This window comes from Fundulus heteroclitus, unplaced genomic scaffold (genome assembly GCF_011125445.2).
Source record: "Fundulus heteroclitus isolate FHET01 unplaced genomic scaffold, MU-UCD_Fhet_4.1 scaffold_596, whole genome shotgun sequence".
Taxonomy (NCBI): domain Eukaryota; kingdom Metazoa; phylum Chordata; class Actinopteri; order Cyprinodontiformes; family Fundulidae; genus Fundulus; species Fundulus heteroclitus.
In genome coordinates, this window is record NW_023397029.1 from 49,650 (window position 1) to 73,304 (window position 23,655).

Sequence of the window (23,655 nt, forward strand, 5' to 3'; positions counted from 1 at the left end):
TGTTGAACAGTTTAAAAATAAGAACCGTACTTTTAACAGTCCTTTTATGTTCTAATATTTTTTTTAATGGGTCTTGAAATGTTTATTGTATTTTAAGTGCTGGTATGAAGCACTGTCAAAGAAAAATGTCTCGTTTTCTTTTCCTCGCAGTGATGGAAATGAAACGATGTGGTTTTAGAGGCAGACTCTAAGTTAAGGAAAAAGAAAAGTATAAAAAAATTGCTGTAACTGTTGTGGAAAAAGGTTGGCAGTAACCTTTAAAGTAATTTAAAGTATAAAGTAATTCTCTACTCTTCCCACCTGAAGTTACGCAACGAAAGAAGAGAATTCATAATTTTATCAAAAAATACACCAGACACACGACCAGTTTACGTAAAAGTGATTCTTGGTTTTTATTCACAATCTTTGGGTAAATATTGCCTCAGGAAGTACGGAGCCTTGTTCTAACGTTACCTGTCCCAGGTGTACCCGCCTTTCTCCCAGTAACTGCTGGAGATGAGCTCACTGCAAAAACAGGCCTAAAAATAAGTTACAAGTTTCTTGAAACGAGTGTATTTGTACTTTATTTGAGCAGGTAAATAATATAATCTGCCAATGGAATAAGATTTTTGCACTTAAAATAGGAAGAAATCATCTCCATCAACTTATTTTAATTGCAGTATATCTAATTATCTTATTTTAAGGGTAAAATTACTCTTTCCATTGGCAGATAATCTCATTTACCTGCTCAAATCATGGACAAATACACTCATTTCAAGTAAATTGTACTTATTTCTAGTTCTGTTTTTGCAGTGCTGTCTTATTCAGCAGATGTCATGGAAGAGAGATGGATGCAAAAATCTTGGTTTCAAAGTCTTTATTTTGTAAAGGAGATTGGAAATGTGAGCTACTGCTGCCTGAATTTGGTGTTTTATTGCCGTGTCACTTATTTCTTTTTAAATACCAGTATTTGCTCATAATTGTGTGTTTTTGTCAATCTTATTCCATTGTTTTGTACAAATTAAATCAGATGTTACGATCAAAGAGTTGCTCAGAACTGGAGCAGCGCTTTTACCAAATTCTTTTGTTTGGACACGGAAAGCCTTCAGTAAAGTTAGTGAAGCTTCTTGCTGTGTTTGTCTTGGCCAGTAGGTGGCGCTTTTACAGCATTTGTGTGAAGCATCAGCAGCTTTATGCATTTACTCATAGTATAAAGTGACGTCACATTTGTTATCAGGGTTTTGCGGTGACATTTTTTTTAACACCAATCATTGCATAATTACGCCTTACAAAAGTTTTTATAGTCCTTTATCTTTCTTATATTTCATTCTCCTACCATAACAAACTTTAATGGATTTTATGTGATGGACCGACATCAGTTGATGCATAATTGTGTTTTTGAAGGAAAATAATTGACACCAACTGTTTTTATTTTTGAAGTTTGGAGAGCATTTGTATTCAGCTCCCATTTACACCCACAAATAAAACCCCGGTTTAACCTAATTAGCAATTAGGATCCACTTCAGTCTGAATGCAGCTGTTTCCGGTTCTTTCCCCAGATGTGAGTAAAGGAGCTGAGGGATGCTTTAGTTTAGATCAATGCAGATCCGTGTGTTAGAATGGCCTAGTCAAAGTCCAGACCTCTTAATCCAATTAAACTTTACTTTGTGTTGCTCTATCAAGTAAAACCTTATTAAAACACTTTAAAGTTTGTGTTTTTAACATGATAAAATATCCAAAAGTTCACAGAACATGAATACTTTTGTGAGATTTAGTAAATATTTGTAAGCTGAGAGATCTTTAATGAGTCGGGGAGGTGTGGGAGGTAAAACCAGCAGCATGGCTTCATTTCACATCCATCATGCTGTCACCTACTCCAAGTGTGCAGACTCCTTAAAATACCAGACCATCCAGATAAATGTTAGCGCACTAAGGAGGGCTTCTTCCAGCTCCCCCCCCCTCCCCCCCCCACCCCCGCCTCATTATTCTGCAACTCAAAAAGACTAAACTTTAATAAAAGACAAAAACAGATTCTGATGTAAGATGGTGACTATTAACAAATTATTTAGTTATTTTTCACGTTTTAGCTCTAAATAAACCAATTAGATACAAAAACACGTTTTTTTTCAGCTTCTGACCAACCACACTGCAAAAAGAGAACTAGAAATAAGTAAAATTTTCTTGAAATTAATGTATTTCACCTGGATTTGAGCAGTTAAATAAGATTATTTGCCAATGGAATGAGAATCTTCACCCCTAAAATAAGATAATTAGATATCCTGCACTTGAAATAAGATGATGTAGATGAATTTTAAGTGTAAAAATCTTATTCCATTGGCAAATAATCTTATTTACCTGCTCAAATCAAAGAAAAATACTCTAATTTCAAGAAATATTTTCTTATTTTTAGCTCTATTTTTGCAGTGCAGGGAGGAGTTAAAAATGTTACGGCACACAGCACTTTAATTATACAGTGTCTAAATTGATCAAAGTCCTGACTGCCCTTGAGCAATGCTTCAACCCCCCAGCTTAATCCCTCTGCTGCTCCTGGTTCCGCTTTGCTTTAAAGTTCTGCTTTCTGCACAAAGCTGGAAAAAAAAGAGAAACCCGTATCTGTTAATGAATTTTCCTGGTTCTGAAGATGAATTACTGGCTGCCCAGCTGTCCATTTATTTAGATCTAATCCAACCAACGATCGGCATCTACCGCAGCTTTGGAGACTATTTTTAAACCCACGAGTAATTTTGTGCCCAATTCAGTTTTCTTACGTGTCTCATTCACTTCTTTGCTGTGTTAAATAATGAGAGTTATGAAGCAAAGAGACTAGAAGGAGGAGAGAAGGTCACCTGAGCCAGACTTCCAGGAGAATTTAAACCCTCCGTTTGCCATGAAGAGAAACCCTAAATATACCTCACCTAATCTGCTTAGGGGGCTTGTGGTAGGAGTTAGTCTTTGTCCTGATGGAGCACACACACACACACACACACACACATACGCTGACAATGATAAAGAGTCAGAGAGCAGCTTAAAAAGCTGGTGACCAGCAGAGCAGCCCGGCTTCAAACCCACAGTCGCCCTGCAGTCAGGTCCAAAATGAACAGGTCCAACCTCCTCAACCTCAACAGCCTGGGCAAGATCTGCGGCTCGGGCAACAGCGGCGACATGGTGATCCTGGACCGGGTGAAGAGGAAGAACTCCGTGAGGCGCATGTCCATCATCGAGGACGGGCAGCTGGCCGAGGTCCTCTACCTCATCCCCAAACAGTGCATGATGGAGCAGCTGCCCTTCATCAACCCGGACGACTACATCCTCTGTGAGAAGCTGGCCGGGATTCCTGCAGAGGTCTCAGGTACCCAGAGGTTTCCTCGTCTGATCTCGCTGAGTCATCACAAAATTAACTTTATCCCTATGAATGCATCGAAGCATTCAGTAAAGCCCAAAATTCTTAATTACCCGGGTAGATCTGGCTTCTTCTTCTTTTTTTATCCAACCAAAAAATGTGTTTTTCATAGAAAAGGAGATAAAACAATGGAAAAATATATGTTTATTTTAGATTTAATTAAAAACAACATATCAGAAATGATGGATACCCCTCTCAATAGTCAATGTAGAAATGTTAATCAGACCCTTCCCATAACTGCAGGTTTCCTCTGATGTTTTGATTTATCTTTGAGGCTGGAAGACCTCCTTACCATCACCCTCATCTTTAGCTCCCTTCACAGATAAGCCATCACTCTTCTGTCACTACAAGTAATCACTGACAGGGGGAAAAAAATCGAATCTAAGCAAAAATAATATAAATTAAATAAAAGACTCTAACCCAAGAAACTTGCACTGCAAAAACAGAACTAAAAATAAGTCACATTTTCTTGAAATTGGTGCATTTATCCTTGATTTTAACAGGTAAATAAGATGATCTGCCAATGGAGTGAGTATTTTCAGCCCTAAAATAAGATAATTAGACATACTGCACTTGAAACAAGATGATAGAGATGAGTTGTTCCTACTTTAAGTGTAAAAATCTCATTCCATTGGCAAATCATCTTATTTACCTGCTAAAATCAAGGACAAATGCACCGATTTCAAGAAGATTTGACTTATTTTTAGTTTTGTTTTTGCAGTGTGTCTTTTCTAGAAAACCTATTTTAAACCCAATTTAGATTAAAAAATAAATAAATTCCTGTTCAGTAAATAAGAATATCCATCCTGATGATGCTTGTTAAACCTTTTTAAAGTAACAACCTTTAAGTTTCTATCAGACATGCTTGTGATTAAGCTCACTTTTACGTATTGAAATGTTTAATTTTAATCGTCTGTGATATTCACAAATGTTTTATTAGCTGCAAGCAGAAAATAACAATTAGCAGAACTAAAGGCTTGAAAAGTAATCAATCCACAATGTGCTTCACTTTGTGAACTGAGCTACTGAAATAAATGAACTTTTCAACAATATTCTAATTTATTTAATATGACAACATCAAAACAAGTGGGATGTTTTTTTACAATTAAGGCAGGTAAATGTTTCTAGATGCCGGGAGATTTCCTCCCTTTTCAGCACGGATGAGGTCATGGATCAGACAGACAACAGAAATAAACGGCGGTGCAGCTGACCACACACCCCCTCAGACCTCCCCCCCCCCCTTTTCTCCTGGAGCGGCGGGGCGCTCAGTTGCTTCAGTCTCCTCGCTCTGATCTGCAGCTCTGAGCTCTGCTGCAGAGACAAACGACCAGCGGTCATGAAACAGAAAGGTAAACTCTCCCAACTCTTCTCTGAAACGGTTTATCTTTAAATCGTTTGCACTTATTCATGCCTTCAGGGTTCTTAATTCACCCCAGTAGGGCTGGTTTTTGAAGAAATGTGACAAATTAATGTTACATCCTCTCTTCATTCTTAGTCTTTAATTTGCTTTATATTTCAGAAAAAAAATACAGTTTATGACTTGTTTTGGTTTCTGTGTGCCTTTCATACAGAAAGTAGCTGTTAATTATCAGGAAATTGAATGAGTTGTTGCTGTTTTTGTGGATTATATCAACAACTTGACACAATTTATACCATATTTGTAAATCCTTCCGTCAAGATTCTTCCATCTAAACTGTGAACGTCCTAAAAAACTAACTTCCAGGGATGAGATCTGCACCAAGTGGGTAAAGGTGCAACAACAGCAGGAGTTTTTCTCTGACTGCGTGTTGTGCTGAACGTCTGTTTGATCATTTTAAGCGATGACGAACCATACAAACGTCTTGTTGTGTGTTGGTGACAGTTTAATCTGAGGGAAATGATGGCAATAAGTAGCGTTATTGTTGAAAAGTAATTTCCACGCCTCTGTTAACCCCCTGAAATCCAGCATTTGTATGTTTTAACATGAACTCGGAACAGTTTCTGTTTAAACAAACAACTGCTGCCATATAGGATCTTTTTTCATTAAAATAGAGCTCCAACCATCGCCTATAGTCTGTCTCATTTCACTGCAAACTATCTTTACCACATCTTGTAATTGCTAACCATCAGCCACACCGATGGAAATTTGATGGAAGTACAAAAGCTAGTAATAATTCCCAGACGTGGGACCAAGCCCTTACTTCCCAAGTCTAGAGTCAAGTCCAAGTCCTAAGACTTAAATTTCAAGTCATTAACAACTCATAACGAGCTATCTCTGAAACTTTAATGAAATTAGGAAGCAGAAGATTCGGATCAATGTATTTTATCTTAAATATTATTTTGCATCAAGTTATTTCAAGTAAAAATCGCTCATGTCCAAGTCATTAGTATTCAAGTCAAAATCGAGTTGCAAGTCTTTTCTAATGTAACCAAGTCAAGTCTCAAGTCATCAAATCTGTCACTTGATTCTGATTTTACTCTGATAATACCGTATTTCCTGTCTGCTTTTTGTTTTAACGCCGTATGAAAACATGACCTCATAGGAAAACATCTCTCCAGCAACGCCTGACCATGCATTTAAACCTGCAGCTTACACCATTCGATCACCAGGCGAAGCCACAGATTTAGTTGGATATGTTGAATAAGTCGTGATATGAGGGCCTCAGCCAACACACCATGCCAGCTACAGATCTGAACCACTACTGCGCTGTGATATATGGACAATATTTGCACCAAAGACTGGATAAAAAAAATATAATTTAATCAGATGCTTCAATCGCCTCATCACGCTGGATGTTAGAAAATGAAAACGTTAGCTTGGACTTCGCTTCTAATTAATTCTGCTCATAACACTCGGACCACTTGGGGCCACTTTGAGAGTGTTGGAATCCCATCATTAGATGCTCATTTGCTCTAAAATACATAAGTACAGCAGAAATAACGTATCTTGGTGTGTTTGAACGCTGAATCCCACATACTCATCCCAACACAAAGGCGCAATTCAAACCAGGAGCACAAATACTTACAATTTTTGGACAGAACTTGAGATAGAACAAAGTCCCCATGCTGCATGTGTTTCTAATACGTCAGCATACATGGCAAGATATCAGACTCTACTAGGAAGCAGCTTAAATCTCATGCAGTCTGCACTGAGGAAGAGTCACTCACCTCAGCATGCTGGATGCTTGAAACTGAAACATTAACTAATTTCTGGTTAAATATCGCCTGACCAATTGGAGGCACCTGTTGAGCATTGAAATTTTAAGCCCAGCCAGTCATTTTATTCTTAAATATGAAAAAAAAAAACAGAAACAAACATTACCGTCATGCTAAAAGAAAAATGTCTTCATTTATTGTCCACACCGGCTTGACATACAGCTCAAAGAGGCTTTTGCAAAAACTTCCTCTATGTAAGAACCATGAAAGGAAAGCAATTATCAAAAGGACAAAAAATGCAGTTTTCTAGTTTTGTCAGATTCTCAGCAAACATATGGAAGATGTCATCAAATGAGGCCAAAACTGGTCTACGTGCGTACCCTATGAACCATAAAACTGATACTGTACACCTTCCTAAACATACTATCCCAATAGTCAAACATGGCAGTGGCAGCGTCATGCTGTGGGGATAATTTTCTTCAGCCAGGATAGGGAAGCTGCTCTGATTTCATTTAAAGAATGGATGGAGCTACACGAGGGCAACCCTGCAAGAAAACCTGTTAGAATGGCCTAGTCAAAGTCCAGATGTAAGTCAGAATATGAGGCAACACTTGAAATCTGATGTTTACAGGAGCTCTTCGCCCAATCTGACCGAGCTTTAGCTGGTCTCCAAAGAGAAACCGGTTCTGTTTTAAGTTTATAATTGATTATTTATGGGTAACACAGTAAATGGGGTGAAGATAAATGCAAGGCCCATTTTTCAGAGTTTAAAATCCATTTTCCTTCCCCTTCACAATTAGACATGGCCTAAAATTAAAATCCTGTTAAAATCCATCGGAGGCTGCGGTTTTAACGTGACAAAACGTGAAAGGATCAAAGTGGTGTGAATACTTTTACGCACACCTGTCCTCAAAACATAAAACTGGGCAAATATATAAAGTAGAGACGCCGTCAGTCCTGAACAGGCGGATGTTTATAGCTGAGGATAACAGGCTGAGTGATTAGCCTCTCAGGTTTCTCTCCACTTGCCGTCATTCTAAATCGAACATTTGTTAATACCTGACACCAGATCAGGTCTTCAACACCGACCCAAATGTTCACAGTGTCCTTCTCAGTTTTACAGCGAAAAGTCAGGAACTGCTGTTGTAGCAGAAAGCACGACTTTTAAACTTGAACCCTCTGTCGCTGCAAACGTTTGTTATTAAAACTTTGAAGCAGCTCGTGCCGCATGCTTGTTACCATGCCAACAAGCCTGTCCTTGTTGCAGAGCAGAGGTCACGCACCAAATTCAGCGTTGTAAGCTGAGTCGACTCCGTCTGGAAACTTGTCTGCATTGTGCAAGAAGTGGGTTTGCATTTGTTTCAAAACAACATTAGCGACGTGTGTGAATGAGTGAAAAATGAAACGATAAAGCTTCCTTGTCTTCTTTGTCTGTAAGCGAGCACTAATCACACCAAGGACGTTCCAAAGTGGGCTGATTAGATCATGGAGGCCTCCTCTGGTTCTGCTGCTATGTGAGCACGATAGAGATAAAGACAGGAAGAATTAGTGCTTCTTTTTAATCCTAAACAACGTTCTTTACAGCCATGTGTGCTGTTCATGTGGAAAAAAAGGATAAAGCGATGCCTGAATGCAGGCAGATGATTGCTCTTCAAGGATTGGGTAATGTTTTTTCCAAGTATTCATGTATTAAAACTGAGAAATGAAATTCATGAGGGATTTACAATGAAGCTAAGTGAAGCAGGCTGTTACATATATTCCTACAAACAGCGGCGGCGCTTTTATATTTGTTCTGACTGCAGACAGGATCAGGTTTAGGGCCGTAACTTCCTGACTGATGAAGACCAACACACATGTTCTCCTGCCTTACCCATTTTGAAGAGTGGGAAATTGTCCCATGTAGGACATTATCTTTATTATACGGGGAAACAGGGAATCATAGATTACCAATAAAAAGGCTCCTGAACAGGATGTTTAGTTTAAAAAGTAAGGTATCAACTAAAAAATACTTGGGTTACATGTATTTAATAGAAATGGGGCGAAAAGGTGTGTCAATTGTTGCTTTGTAATTTAATTCACTTCAATATGCTTATGTTGATGAAAATTACAATAAATATCACTTTACATTCATACGCAATTGAATTGTTTCTAAAATATTTATTTATTAATTAATGTTGGCTATATCATCCACTGAATTAATGTATTCAAATTAAAGGTTGAGTTTTTTATATGCTTTTATCTATTGTTATAGTTTTATATTTACTTGGAGTTGCCATTATATGTGGATGATGCTGTATTCTTACTATTTAACCATCAGAGGGTATGCACACATTTTTAAATTATAAATTAATGAATCTTTTCTTAGCATCAGGCTTAAAACTTCTCTCTGTCTGGTTGTTTAGTTAATGAAAAAAATTATTTCAAATAGATTTTCTCCTAATGATAGAAAAAAAGAACCAGTTCGGAGGTTGTTTTTGTCATTTAACAATAAAAACTGTTGAGCTTACTTGTGCAGACGTCTTGTTTTTGCCTGGCTCTGACCTCCAATGTGTCTACGGCCTCCATCAATCCATTATCTGTACCCGCTTGTCCATGCAGGGCTGTGGGCGGCCTGGTGCATATCTAACAAGCATTCACACTCACACCTAAGGGCAATTTGGAGAAACCAATTAGCCAAACAGTCGTGATTTTGGACAAATGGAGGAGGCCAGAATACCCAGAGAGAAGCCATGAATGCACAGGGAGAACATGCAAACTCCACAAAGAAAGGGAGGATTTAAACCCAGGACTTTTTTGCTGCAACGCAACAGTGCTACCAACTGTGCCACTGAACTACAACCTGAATTCACTAAATATAGTTAAGAAGGACAACACATGTCCTTCAGTTGATGGGATTTATTTATCAGAGCAAAAACAAAGCCATGTGGCCATTAAAGTACATCCAATCCTACAGTTAGAGATCAGGACGAAGGAAAAACAAGATTCCTGCAACACAACAACCTGTATTATTCTCAAATGAAAGAAGATTAGACTAGTTGGACAATCAAAAGCCCATTTAGGATGAACTCCTTGGTTTAAAAAGCAGAGGTTAACTGCTGGTTGTCCATGGGCAGCTTTTCTTTCTGTCCACTGACTGTCATTGTTTAGCCCCCAAAATAGTGTATTTTAGCAGATAGACTTCACTTAGATCAAATTTATTAACTTGAGCTTTAAGTAAATTCAGGACAGAAGGTAAGATGGTTTAAATTAAGAAATCATCAGATGGATACTACTGATAAAACATGCAAACGGCTTTGGAAAAATATACTTTGACCCCAGAAGAAACCGTTTTCAAGTCCGATGAGACCCGGAAATGGTTTCTGCACCATTAGACCCAATTAGAGTTTAGTTTTTCATTTAGTTTTATTCTATCCACTTTGTGCTGGTTTCAAATTACAGTAAACACAATTGAATGTTTCTGCCCAGAGGACTCTCAGGAGTTTAGGTAAACATTACCAGAAGCATGAAACAGGTTATCTTTGTCTGAAGTAAACAAAATTTTGATGATCAAAAATCTTATTGCGGAAAGAAAAAAAAAGCAAAGGAGAATCTGTAAAAAGAGAAATAGTTTCCATAACACAATATATGTTCAAAGTAATTTAAATAAGTAAATAAAAAGCAGAATTTAGATTTTTACGGAGGTGTACTGAATCTTTTTCCAGTAAATTATAAATAAATTATAAATAAATAAAAAAATAAATTTTAAAAATGCAGTTTTCAAATAATTGTTTAATTTATTAATGAAAAAAAACTTCTCAAACCATCCTGGACCTATGTAAAACACGGTCTGCGTTTGATTCATAGTTTCAGACGATTTGCACAGAGTTTATTAGTGGATCTTTGTTTTATTAGCAGAGGAGACAGATCATGTAAAGCTTGACAGTTTTTTTTACTCCTAAATAAGCCATGGAGACGATGTGCTGTTCAACACGTCACTGATTCCTTCGTGCCCTCTGTCCCTGCAGTGCTGCATGCCCCAGACAGCTGCCAGCCTGGTCCTCCGGCAGGAAAACAGCCCATCCAGTGCTTCAGATGTGGAGCGTTGTGCAAAGGAGAGGCGCTGCGAGTGCAGAGCAGCTACTTCCACATAAGGTGTTTCACATGCAAGGGTGAGTCAAGCCAGAAGGCAGAATCACATCTAGATAACGCGTCTGCTCCCATTGAAGGCCTAAAAATCGTCCCCTGGTACTGTTCAGTCAGAGTAAGAAACGCTGGTGTTACAAAATCACAAACGTTTCCCAACCCTTGCACCAAATAACTGTGGCTATTTCAGTCCTGGTGCATTGTTGTGTTGGCTCTACTGAGCTAGGAAACCCTAAACCTTTTAGATTGCTATTTAACCTTCATTTCTTCAGTAAAATACAACCATGGTGGATTGTCATCAGGCCTCATGGTACTGAATGTATTACAGAAATCTAGAATGGGCTGTTGTGAGCTCCTCCCCGGTTTGCAGTCAGCAGAGCTATCTGGCTCCATAGCGGACATATTTCCCCCAGCAAGCCTTTGTCTCGACTAATCAGTCCTGACAAGCTGCTCATGTTGTTGCTCTCTCTTGTCACTGTGCTGTTCAGAGCCGGAGAAAACAAAGACACTTTCAGGAGAAGCAAGACTCGTGAGGGAATGACTCAAAAATGTGTAGAAATGTGGGTTTAAATGCTTAAGATCAGACGACCGTCACATGACAAGCTATATTTCTGCTCCATGTTTTTGTAAATTAATATTGTAGAAATGCTGTCTGTGACGTTGAGAAGGAAATTAATTAAATCCGAGTGTTTGTCTCTGTGAGTGAGTCTCAGTGGGAACCAGAATAGAGCGGTGTAAATCTGTTTTTGGCATCTCGGCGCATTCTGTTGCAGCCGGCTCAGAGGGACAGAGCGGGGTTTGTCCGGATCAAATGTCTCCCAACAAGTCGAGTCCTGTCAGTGACCTGTCACTTAGCTAACGGACTCACATAGATTTATAAAGGTTACAAAAATAGTCCGTCAATTCAGAGTTTCTGACAGCCTAATCAGATTCATCATTTGCGTCAGACTAATTTAACACCTTTCTTTTCACTGATTCAGATGTCATTACATAAATTCTCAGATGTATGAATGAAGTCCTAAATGGTGACAACAGCCTAATAAAAGACATGTCTTCAAGCTGTGAAACCCGAGCTTACTTCTGAGGGCTTTCTTAGATAAATGAGTTATTTTCTTTCAATGTCCCCTTTACTTGTGTGTATATAGAGTACAGTAATAAATCAGTTGTCTGATTTGCTTTCAAGTTCAATAAACTGACATTATGTAGCTAATTACAAGCCAAAATCCGATGAACAGCTGTGTTGCTAGCTAGCTTAGGCTAGCTGTTGGCTAGCTTAGGTTAGCTGGTGGCTAGCTGCTAGCTAAATGTGTTAAAAAATTAGTTTTTAAAATACCCCAGTTTTGGACCAAACTTCTTATTTTTCCTTCTTTTTTTATCACATCACTAACATCACTATTCCCTGCAAAATTGCACAGCTTGAAAGTAGCAAAAAATGGCCGCTAACCATTAGCTGCTAGCAGAAGCAAGCATTTTGTTTACTTCTCTGTACGATTTTCCCTCTGCCACTATCTGAAGGTAACACAACAGGCATCCATGCACAGTATTGTTTTCAGGTTTAGCTGCATGGTTTGAATTATATATATGAGTCAGGAAAATATAAGAGCATTTTCAAAGCCTTTATTTGTCCCCCACTGAGAGACAGGAAACATCTAAATGTCTCTCAACGTTCAATGTTTGTGGACATTCAACATATTTACAGATACAGTTAAGTCCAAAATGATTCACCCCCGACTAACATTGTTAAGTAATATTAATATTTTGAAAGAGTCCAACCGATCCCGACTTGACTCTAATAGAAAATAGAGCTAAAGATTAAGGCAGTGGTGGCAAAGAGGCCTTCAAATCTTCTGAATACCAGCGGAAACGTGCAAAAAGCTGTTCAGTGATTCAAAGAAGGGTTTATGAAATGCAAATAACATCAGATTATTTTTAAACACTGACACTCATTTTAAATAGTTTCTCTCTTGAAACAAATTTTTCATTATGTTATGGTGGAGGTCCAAACCATAATCAGCCTACGGACAAACTTAAAAAGATATTTTAAAACTAGCTTCATGGTCTGTATGATGTGGCGGTAGTGCAGGGACCCCTTACATCATTCTTCCTGCAGCCATCCTGGTTTGATTCCCAACTTTTCACCTTTGCTGTATTTCTTACCCTGCTTCTCTTTTTCCTTGTTTCCTTTCTGATCACTTTGAACGACATTAGTGACAAAAAGAAATTTCAACAAGATAAGCAGATTTATTGCAGGGTTCTTTTCAGGGCTGAAAGTTGGCCAACAATCCAACTTTTGGTTGTGTCACCCCTGAACAATGTGTCTGAATTGTCTCCTCAGCCTGTTATCAAGTTTAAGGCGTCTGACTATACTTGTTTCTAAAAACCACCAGGCTTGTTTGATTCAGTGGAACAGGAGCTAGGTAGTTTGTCTTGAAACCAGCGTGCGAATGAATGAATGTATTGTAAAGCTCTTTGGGGGCCTCAGGACTTGATAAAAGCGCTGAACAAATTCAAGCCATTTACAATTTGTAAAAAAACGTAGATGCAGAACTTTGTGCATTCAGTTTTTTTTTTTCTCAAGATGTCTTTTTGTTTGCGCTTGAATGTGTGGTTTTGTCTAGTGTGTGGCTGCGACTTGGCTCAGAGCGGCTTCTTCATGAGGAGCGGCGACTGCCTCTGCCCGGTGGACTTCCAGCGCCTTCACGGCACGCCCTGCACCAGCTGTGGGGACTTCGTGGAGGGGGAGGTGGTCACTGTCCTGGGGAAGTCCTACCATCCAGCCTGCTTCGTGTGCACCGTGTGCAGGTAATAAAACATATTCTGTCAGCTTTAGGTTTAGAGAAAGAGTTTTTTTTTTACTTATCTTTTGTTTATTTTGTCTGCTTCTCAGACGGCCCTTCCCTGCAGGGGACTTCGTAACCTTCAGGGGAAAAGACTGCCTCTGTCAGCGCTGTACTGAACCTGTGTCTCCTTCTAATCAGATCCGTCATCCCAATAGTGAGTACCTCCATACTGAGTTTCCTTTCCAAGGGATGTCATATGAAATATCTATAAATTAATCATGAACTGTGATCCTTTAGACTCTTAGCCAGGACACAGACTGTGGCTTGTGTGCTGGACGCTGGCCAACTTTGCTTTCTGAGCCATCTGTTGGTTTATTTTACCTCTTTCACTCTTGTGCTCCTGACTCAGGACAGCACCACATCTCACAGGGAACATCCTCAAAAGAGCTTGATAATTTCTGCAAGTGTCACATGACCTCACATTTTTGTGCAAATATTCCATGTTGCATTATCACGAGAGACTTGGAGATGTTGAAAATCGACTGTTAAAGCAGAATACGCTATGCGAGTCGGTCAGGATAGATTATACACAGGTGCTGGTCTAGAATTAGAATACCATGAAAAGGTACATTTCTTTTACTAATTCCGTTCAAAAAGTGAAACTTGTATATTATTTTCAGACATTACACAGAGACTGATATATTTCAAGTGTTTATTTCTTTTAATAATGATGATTTTAACTGACAACTAACGAAAACCTCAAATTCAGTATCTCAGAAAATTTGTTAATTAACATCTGCAAATGCCTCCATGGAGAAGACTGCTGACTGGACAGTTGTCCAGAAGACGAGGACGAAAGGTCATTGCTGAAGAGGCTGGCTGTTCACAGAGCACTGAGTCTAAGCACATTAATAGAGGAGAAGGAAAAGATGTGGTAGAAAAATGTGTCCAAGCAACAGGGATGACCGCACCCTGGAGAGGATTTGAAACCAAACCCACTCAGAAATGTGGGGAGATTCACAGAGAGTGGACTGCAGCTGGATCAGAGCTTCCAGAACTTCCAGAATCCACTCTGGAACAAGAGACGGCGTCAGAAACGTCTCGCTAAAGACAGAAAGTACTGGATGCTGCTGAGTCGTCCACGGTTCTGTGCTCTGATGGAAGTAAATTTGTTTCCTTTTGAAATTAAGGTCCCAGAGTCTGGAGGAGGAGAGGAGAGGCACAGAACCCACGTTGCTTCAGGTCCAGTGGAAAATTTCCACAGTCAGTGATGGTTCAGGTGCCGTGTCACCTGCTGGTGTTGGTCTACTGCAGGGGTGTCAAACATACGGCCCGCGGGCCGGATCCGGCCCGCCGAACAATTTAGTCCGGCCCTGTGGCTAAATGCATTATCATTATAAAATAATTTTTTTTTTTTTTTTTTTTTTTCCCCAGTGTCCTGTCTGGCAATGTGGCAATAAGATGCCACAAAGAGCTCATCAGATTTGACTTTCACAAGTGGACAAGATAAAAGGAAGAGAATGATAAAACAATTATTGAAAAAAACATGTACTTTGTTTAATTGAAAATATGCAGTTCCTATATTGTCCACGAGAGGCGCTGTGTTTTAATTAGCAGATTAAGCTTCAGGTGTGGAAAAATTCAAATCATTTCTTAATTTTTATCTGTTTGATGTATTTTGTCATGCAGGACAAGTTCCAAAAAATGTGAATAAATGTTTTTCAACAATGTACAATCACTGTGATCAGTTCTTATGCATAATGCACAAGTAAATGTTTAACTGAGTAAAAGTATTGTTGAAATTGTACATACTTTTCTTAAAAACTCTGAGATTATTCAAAATATATTGTGTAAAAGTGAAATTAACTTAATATGAAAATCAACAAGTCCACTTTTATTAGTTCTATTTAATCTTGCAATGAGTTTACTCGTGTGGCCCTCTTGAGATCAGATTAAGCTGAATGCGGCCCCTAAACCAAAATGAGTTTGACACCCCTGGTCTACTGTGTTTTAGAGCCCTTCATGCTTCCTGCTGACCAACTTTATGGAGATGCAGATTTCATTTCTAACAGGACTTGGCACCTGCACACAGCACCAAAGCTCCCAGGACCTGGTCTAAGGACCAAGGTACACCTGTTCTTAAAGGGCCAGCACACTCTCCTGACCTTAACCCCACAGATAATCTATGGACTATTGAGAAGAGGAAGATGAGATACGCCAGATCTGACGATGCAGAAGAGCTGAAGGCCTCCATCAGAGCTACCTGGGCTCTCATCACACCTGAGCAGCGCCACAGACTGATGGAGACGTGCCACGCCGCATGGTTGCAGTGATCCAGGAAAAGGAGAACCGGCTAAGTACTGAGTGCTGCACATGCTCAGACTTTTCATGTTCATACTATTAAATTGGCCAACATTTCTGGAAATACTTTTTTTTTTGCTTTGGTCTTAAGTAATATTCTAATTTTCTGAGATACTGAATTTGGGGTTTTCATTAGTTGTCAGTTATGATCATCAAAGTTAAAAGCTTAGAATACATCAGTCTGTGTGTAATGAATGGATATAATTTACAGTTGTAGAATGGAGTTACTGAAAAGAAATCGACTTTTTCATGATATTCTATCATTACCAGCACCTATATAGTGTTTATCAAGCTTTCATAAACTTTATGTCAAGTTCTAACCACATATTGCAGTGCATTTTACTGAGATACAATATGACCATATGATCAACAGAAAGTTATAAACTATTGTAAAGCAAAATTAAGTCCCCTATACTCTCATAACCCAAAATTAAGCCAAACGCAAACTTTTCTTTCATAAAAAGGGTTAATCTGTGTGTACTTTAATCTCAGTATAAATACAGCTGTTCTGTAAGTAACTCTGAAGTTTAGCTAGTTTAAAGTTTAAACTGGGTTTGCATTGTATTCCAAACTTTGAACACCTTGTTTGAGCTCTGTTCATGTTGGCACAGCTGCAGGCTTACCCAGACATCTGCATTTTGCAAAGATAACATGTGATAGAAGGAAATTTAACAAAAATGTGTGCTCTCTGGAAACATCCTATCCACTATGAAGCATGGAGGTGGCAGCATTATGCTGTGGGATGCTTTTTGTTAAGGTACGAAGTCAAATTGGGCACAATAACTTTTGTCAAGACTACACGGCTCAAAGTGCACGGGTTTCCTTTGGAAAAGAACAAAGTGCGGTTCAGATCCAAGAAGGCCGTAATTAAAAGGATCTGATCTAAGAGCTTTAATTCCATTTCAGGATAGATTCCTGCAGTTTAGATCCAGACATGAATGCAGGCATGTTTTCGTTTTCCAGACTGTTCCGGATGTGGCAGAGATATCAAAAACGGCCAGGCCCTGTTGGCCCTAGGAGGTCAGTGGCACATCGGTTGCTTCAAATGTAAAGCCTGCCGCAGGATCCTGAGCCGGGAGTACATCAACAAGTAAGTACATAGTCGTCTTTCTCAGCTGTTGGCCCTTATTCAGCTGGTTTTATGCCAGTAAATGAACAAATCACACTGGGATTTTCTAAAAGCAAAATTGAACTTAATATAAAGAATAAACTCACATGTACGTCTTTCAGAGATGGCGTTCCTTACTGTGAGAGGGACTACCAGACTCAGTTTGGGGTCAGATGTGAAGCGTGTCAACGGTTTATTACAGGAAAAGTCCTTGAGGTAAGAAGAGTCTCAGTTATGACACATTTTAGTGATAGTCTTGCATTTCTAAAATATTCTCCACTGCACATGAACAGTGGCAGTTTTGGCTTTCTCCTGCATTGTTTACATTTCAATTGTTTTACTTTTAAATTCAGTGCTGCACCTTATACTGTATTTTAAATCTACTGTAAATTACAAGCTGTATTCTTGCACAAATGCCCTTTGGCACAATCAATTCTGCACATACAAATGGTTTTAAAAAATACTCACCTCTACACTGTGACTTGTCCTGCATTGTCTACATTTAAATTGTTTACTTTTTAATCACTGCTGCACCTTATACTGTAATTTAATTTTACTGCAATTTACAAGCTGTATGCAACGAAATTTCGTTCTGTACGCACTCTGTGCATACAAAATGACAAATAAGGTTGTCTAAGTCTAAGTCTAAAAGCAGCTGCAATGGATAATATCAATGCCTCATTAGAAGCAGACATGATACATAATAAAAATGCCACACCTCCTACAAAATGCCCAACAGTACATTTGCCTCAGACGTTTACGTTTTTATCAAGGGGACAATTATCATATTCATTTTTAAGGATTTATTTCAAACCATTTATTTTTAATATTAAAAGAATTGTTCAACATCAACAAATCTGAAAAACCAATCAAATACAAACAAAGGGACGCCCAGGGAGCGCAAGGAAGCTCTAAGATGGAGAACTGTAGCTTTCCACAATTGGGAATGTTTTCTGGAGACATTTATGAACGGCTCCAGGGTTCCCTAATTCTGTTAGCACAGGTTATTCAGAGGTGTCACCACCTGTCAAGGTGTCCCAGTCAGATGACGGACAGATGGATGAGTCAGGATGAGGCTTTCAAACCCAAAAACAAAGTATTGATTATCAAGCATGATGGCGGGCCGTATCATGCTGCGGTTTTGACTTTTTTACACAAAGTGGATGGAAAATGAGGATCGATTACTGTCAATTATTGACGATTTAGGCTTTCAGCAGTTTTTTTTTTCTTCACAAGCAGAATCTCCTCCGTCAGCTGTATCTGCGTTTTTGGTTTTTAAAGCCTGCATTTCAGAGGACGTGTTTTCAGGCTGTCTGCTGCCCCATGGCGCGCCTCTTCTCTTTAATTCAGTTAAATTCAGTTTTATTTATATAGCGCCAATTCACAAAACATGTCATCTCAAGTCTCTTCCAAAGTCAAATTCAATCAGGTAATACAGATTAGTCAATATAAAACATCATGACAAGCAGCATTCACTCCTCCTGAAGAGCGTAGAGCCACAGTGGGACAGTCGTCTGCATTGTTGATGGCTTTGCAGCAATCCTCATACTGAGCATGCATGAAGCGACAGTGGAGAGGAAAACTCCCCTTTAACAGGGAGGGGAACCTCCAGCAGAACCAGAAACCAGGCCTCAGTGTGAACGCTCATCTGCCTCCACCCACTGGGGCTTAGAGAAGACAGAGCAGAGACACAGAAAGCTCAGAGCTCCATTGACCCAGGAGTACTTTCTATGTTAGAGAAGACAGAGCAGAGACACAGAAAGCACAGAAGCTCACATTGACCCAGGAGTACTGTCTATGTGAGATGGTAATAGATGATGATCTGCCTCCCCTGATGATGTCACAGCTAACAGAACGCCAGACCAGGTGTACCTTCTATGAGAGAAAAATGACAGAGAACAAAAAGTTGAAAGCTGAAATAACAACAAACAATGCAGATTAGAGAGCAGTAGGAGAACTCAGCAGAGTGAGAGAAATAGACCCTGATGTCCTCCAGTAGCCTAAGCCTATAGCAGCATAACTATAGAGGTAGCTCAGGGTAACATGAGCCACTCTGACTAGAAGCTTTGTCACAAAGGAAAGTTTTAAGATTAGTCTTAAAAGTAGACGGGGTGTCTGCCTCACGGACCAAAACTGGGAGTTGGTTCCACAGGAGAGGAGCCTGATAGCTAAAGGATCTGCCTCCCATTCTACTTTTAGAGACTCTAGGAACCACCAGCAGACCTGCAGTCTGAGAGCGAAGTGCTCTGTTAGGAACATACGGGGTAATCAGAGCTCTGATATATGATGGAGCTTGATTATTAAGGGCTTTATACGTTAGAAGAAGAATTTTAAATTCTAGTCTTCTCTGTTTCTAGGCTGGTGAAAGACACTTCCACCCAGGTTGTGCGAGATGCAGCCGATGTGGTAAAATGTTCACAGAGGGAGAGGAAATGTACGTTCAAGGTCAGTGTGGGAACTTTCTAACTGCCTTTAACGAGGTTGCCATTCTGGGATTTGGATAATTGCCTGTTTAGTTCCTTAAATACAACCGGTGCAGCTAACTGTCCACGTGTTCACAGGTTCAACGATCTGGCACCCAAACTGCAAAGACAACGGCAGAGCAGAGGAGAGCTGCAGAGTAAGACCTCTCTTGATCTTTCCAAAGCGTCGCATTTACCTGGTTTGCATATTTGAAAGACTCAGAAACAGGATGACACCTTGGTTTAACGATCAGCAACTTTTAGACGGTTCCTACATGGAATCTCTCAGGCTTCATGCACCATGATGTAGAGTCTTAGCTCAACGTCACTTCTTTGCGTTTTCTTCCCAGGTCAGCAGAACAAAGACTCCCTGTCTTGATTTCCTTTTCCCCCCTCATGAACTAAAGGTCAATATTGTGTGCAGGCCTGTTTTCCTTTCTGCACTGATGACCCAATAATAAATGAGTGATATAATAAAACACAGTGTGCTTCAATAGCATTCACTCATCATTTACACTCATTAGTCACCTCAGGACCACAGATTGCTGAATATTATTAGGATTTTATGTGATCAACCAACAAAAAATTACGAAGCCCCTAAAGGGACATTGAAGGGAAATTTAAAAAAAAACTATTTTCTGGTGCAAACACATTTAATAAATCCTGTACACCAGAAAGTAATGTGTTTTTAAATTTCCCTTCAATGTCCCTTTTTAACAAATGGGACGAAATTCTCAAGTCAAAAGTACTCAAGGGCCAAAAAATGGATAGAAATGAAAAAAAATAAATATAAAATGACGTGAATTTTTTTTTACCTGCTTTACAAAATATAATCATTTTAATTAAAGAAATTATTCAGATTTTGTGGAGGAAAATGATGTTAAATTCCTGTAGATCCAATGTTAAAAACGGGTTTTGGATATTTGCTTTATTAAAAGATGGACACCCAGTTTGCAAATTGTGCTTGACTCGACAAAAAAAAATATTATTTTTGGTCTTCCAATAGGAAAACAGGATTGAGGTGGTATTTATTTTAAAACACTTGCTATATTTAGCTAATTTCAATAAATGATTTGAAAAAAAAAAAAAGACAGCATTTAATGCACAAAAGTTTGCATTTGAGTTAAAGTCCTCAGACAGATGTGGTCGTATTAACCATGAAATTAAATAGAATGTAAAAAGTGTGGTTATTAAAAGATCTATACAATGTGTTGTACCCTATATTTTTTACCCTAATAAAAAGAAAATGTTTACATCTCCACCAGTCAAATCTTTCCAGCAGACCAAATCTTTTCTCAAATGTAGTTGGGGTGGCCCCACAAAATCAGTCCAGGGTTCATGGCCACACTTTGGACATATTCAGTAGAAAATCACATAGAAGTTTCGAAAATCTGAGGTGCCTTGTCGTTCAAAACATCGGCTCCATTTTCGGCCACATAATAGCTTTTCTATGTGGGCTAAAAAGTTCAGCTTTAGTCTGATCTGAGCTCCTCCGCCTACGTGGCTCATCGCTGAAATGACGCGTTCATCTTGGTTGGTCACGTAAAATCCCAACAAAGCTCTCTAAAGTTTGCGATTGCAACATGACGAAATATGGAAAAGGCACATAAGCTCTGTGCTTCGAGCCTCCTGGGATGCTTTGGATTGTGCAAAATTAACCACATTAAGATCATTCATGGGATTTCTGATAATTGCCTGTATTAGTTCTGACAAATTAACAAAGATTTTGTTGCATGCTTAGCTGTTTATTTGTTCACAGGTTCAACGATCTGGCACCCAAACTGCAAGACAAACGGCAGAGCAGAGGAGAGCTGCAGAGTAAGACCTCTCTTGATCTTTCCAAAGCGTCGCATTTACCTGGTTTGCATATTTGAAGAAGCTCAGAAACAGGATGACACCTTGGTTTAACGATCAGCAACTTTTAGACGGTTCCTACATGGGATCTCTCAGGCTTCATGCACCATGATGTAGAGTCTTAGCTCACGTCACTTCTTTGCGTTTTCTTCCAGGTCAGCAGAACAAAGACTCCCTGTCTTGATTTCCTTTTCCCCCCTCATGAACTAAAGGTCAATATTGTGTGCAGGCTGTTTTCCTTTCTGCACTGATGACCCAATAATAAATGAGTGATATAATAAAACACAGTGTTGCTTCAATAGCATTCACTCATCATTTACACTCATTAGTCACCTCAGGACCACAGATTGCTGAATATTATTAGGATTTTATGTGATCACACCAACAAAAAATTACGAAGCCCTAAAGGGACATGAAGGGAAATTTAAAAAAAAAAACTATTTTCTGGTGCAAAACACATTTAATAAATCCTGTACACCAGAAAGTAATGTGTTTTTAAATTTCCCTTCAATGTCCCTTTTTAACAAATGGGACGAAATTCTCAAGTCAAAAGTACTCTCAAGGGCCAAAAATGGATAGAAATGAAAAAAAATAAATATAAAATGACGTGAATTTTTTTTTACCTGCTTTTACAAAATATAATCATTTTAATTAAAGAAATTATTCAGATTTTGTGGAGGAAAATGATGTTAAATTCCTGTAGATCCAATGTTAAAAACGGGTTTTGGATATTTGCTTTATTAAAAGATGGACACCCAGTTTGCAAATTGTGCTTGACTCGACAAAAAAATATTATTTTTTGGTCTTCCAATAGGAAAACAGGATTTGAGGTGGTATTTATTTTAAACACTTGGCTATATTTAGCTAATTTCAATAAATGATTTGAAAAAAAAAAAAGACAGCATTTATGCACAAAAGTTTGCATTTGAGTTAAAGTCCTCAGACAGATGTGGTCGTATTAACCATGAAATTAAATAGAATGTAAAAAGTGTGGTTATTAAAAGATCTATACAATGTGTTGTACCCTATATTTTTTACCCTAATAAAAAGAAAATGTTTACATCTCCACCAGTCAAATCTTTCCAGCAGACCAAATCTTTTCTCAAATGTAGTTGGGGTGGCCCCACAAAATCAGTCCAGGGTTCATGGCCACACTTTGGACATATTCAGTAGAAAATCACATAGAAGTTTCGAAAATCTGAGGTGCCTTGTCGTTCAACCATCGGCTCCATTTTCGGCCACATAATAGCTTTTCTATGTGGGCTAAAAAGTTCAGCTTTAGTCTGATCTGAGCTCCTCCGCCTACGTGGCTCATCGCTGAAATGACGCGTTCATCTTGTGTTGGTTCATCACGTAAAATCCCAACAAAGCTCTCTAAAGTTTGCGATTGCAACATGACGAAATATGGAAAAGGCACATAAGCTCTGTGCTTCGAGGCCTCCTGGGATGCTTTGGATTGTGCAAAATTAACCACATTAAGATCAGTTCATTTCATTTCAGAATGAATGAATATTCTTTAACTTTGCCATATTAGTTCTGACAAATTAACAAAGATTTTGTTGCATGCTTAGATGTTTATTTCTGTATTTTTAGTGTGTGGGAATGAACCACAAATCTCTAATTGCATGTCAAAAATACTTTTGCTCAATCAAGTACAGTTCAAAAAAATTAGAAAATGTTGCATCGTAAAAAAGTTGTTTTAGGATTGCCTTCATCCATCTGTTTCTTTTCTGCAGCTACATCATGTTGTGGGTCTTGTAAGGCAAGCAAAGTCACTGGTCCACTACCGCCATAAAAAATTAAACATTTATGGAAAAAAACTTTTTAGATTTGTGGGATTTAAACAAACGCTTTTGTGTGTAAAGTTTCAGTGATAGCTCAGTATGACTTCCTAATGACTTGAAATCTAAATATTTGGACTTGGACTTGACTTAAGACTGCTTAGTCCTGACTTGTGACTGAACTTGACTACTTGGGAAGTGATAAGGTGGCCTCTAGTTCTTCCTGTTTCACCAGGTAAATAAGATTATTTGCCAATTGATTACGATTTTTACACTTAAAATAGGAAACAATTCATCTCCATCATCTTATTTCAAGTGCAGGATATATAATTATCTTATTTTAGGGGTAAGATACTCATTCCATTGGCAAATAATCTTATTTACCTGCTCAAATCCAGGAGAAATACATTAATTTTCAAGAAAATTTTACTTATTTTTAGTTCTCTTTTTTGCAGTGCATATTATTTAAAACTGGTGTAACTCTTAACTGCTTTAAGAAAAATACATGATTAACCAAATGATTATATATTTTCATAAAAGAAGTATGACTTGGTCCCACCTCTGTGGTTACCATAATGCGGTTCCCTTTTTTCCTACCGCACTTTTCTCCTTCCACTAAACTTTCCATGAAGCTGCTTTAACTTTTCCTCCTGCAACATTTACATTTTTTTGA

The 23,655-nt window shown here is 38.6% G+C and overlaps 1 protein-coding gene across 1 annotated transcript; it reads left to right on the forward strand.

Annotated features, from left to right (window-relative positions):
- The first annotated feature begins 2,985 nt into the window (after nt 1–2,985).
- On the forward strand, nt 2,986–19,888 carry LOC118556344 (actin-binding LIM protein 1-like). Its single transcript, XM_036133246.1, has 9 exons — nt 2,986–3,328; nt 10,519–10,662; nt 13,255–13,438; nt 13,524–13,630; nt 16,741–16,867; nt 17,008–17,101; nt 19,243–19,330; nt 19,447–19,505; nt 19,698–19,888. Exons 1-9 carry the CDS (start codon nt 3,073–3,075, stop codon nt 19,803–19,805), a joined length of 1,167 nt encoding a protein of 388 aa, XP_035989139.1. The 5' UTR covers nt 2,986–3,072; the 3' UTR covers nt 19,806–19,888.
- Nucleotides 19,889–23,655: the final 3,767 nt, after the last annotated feature.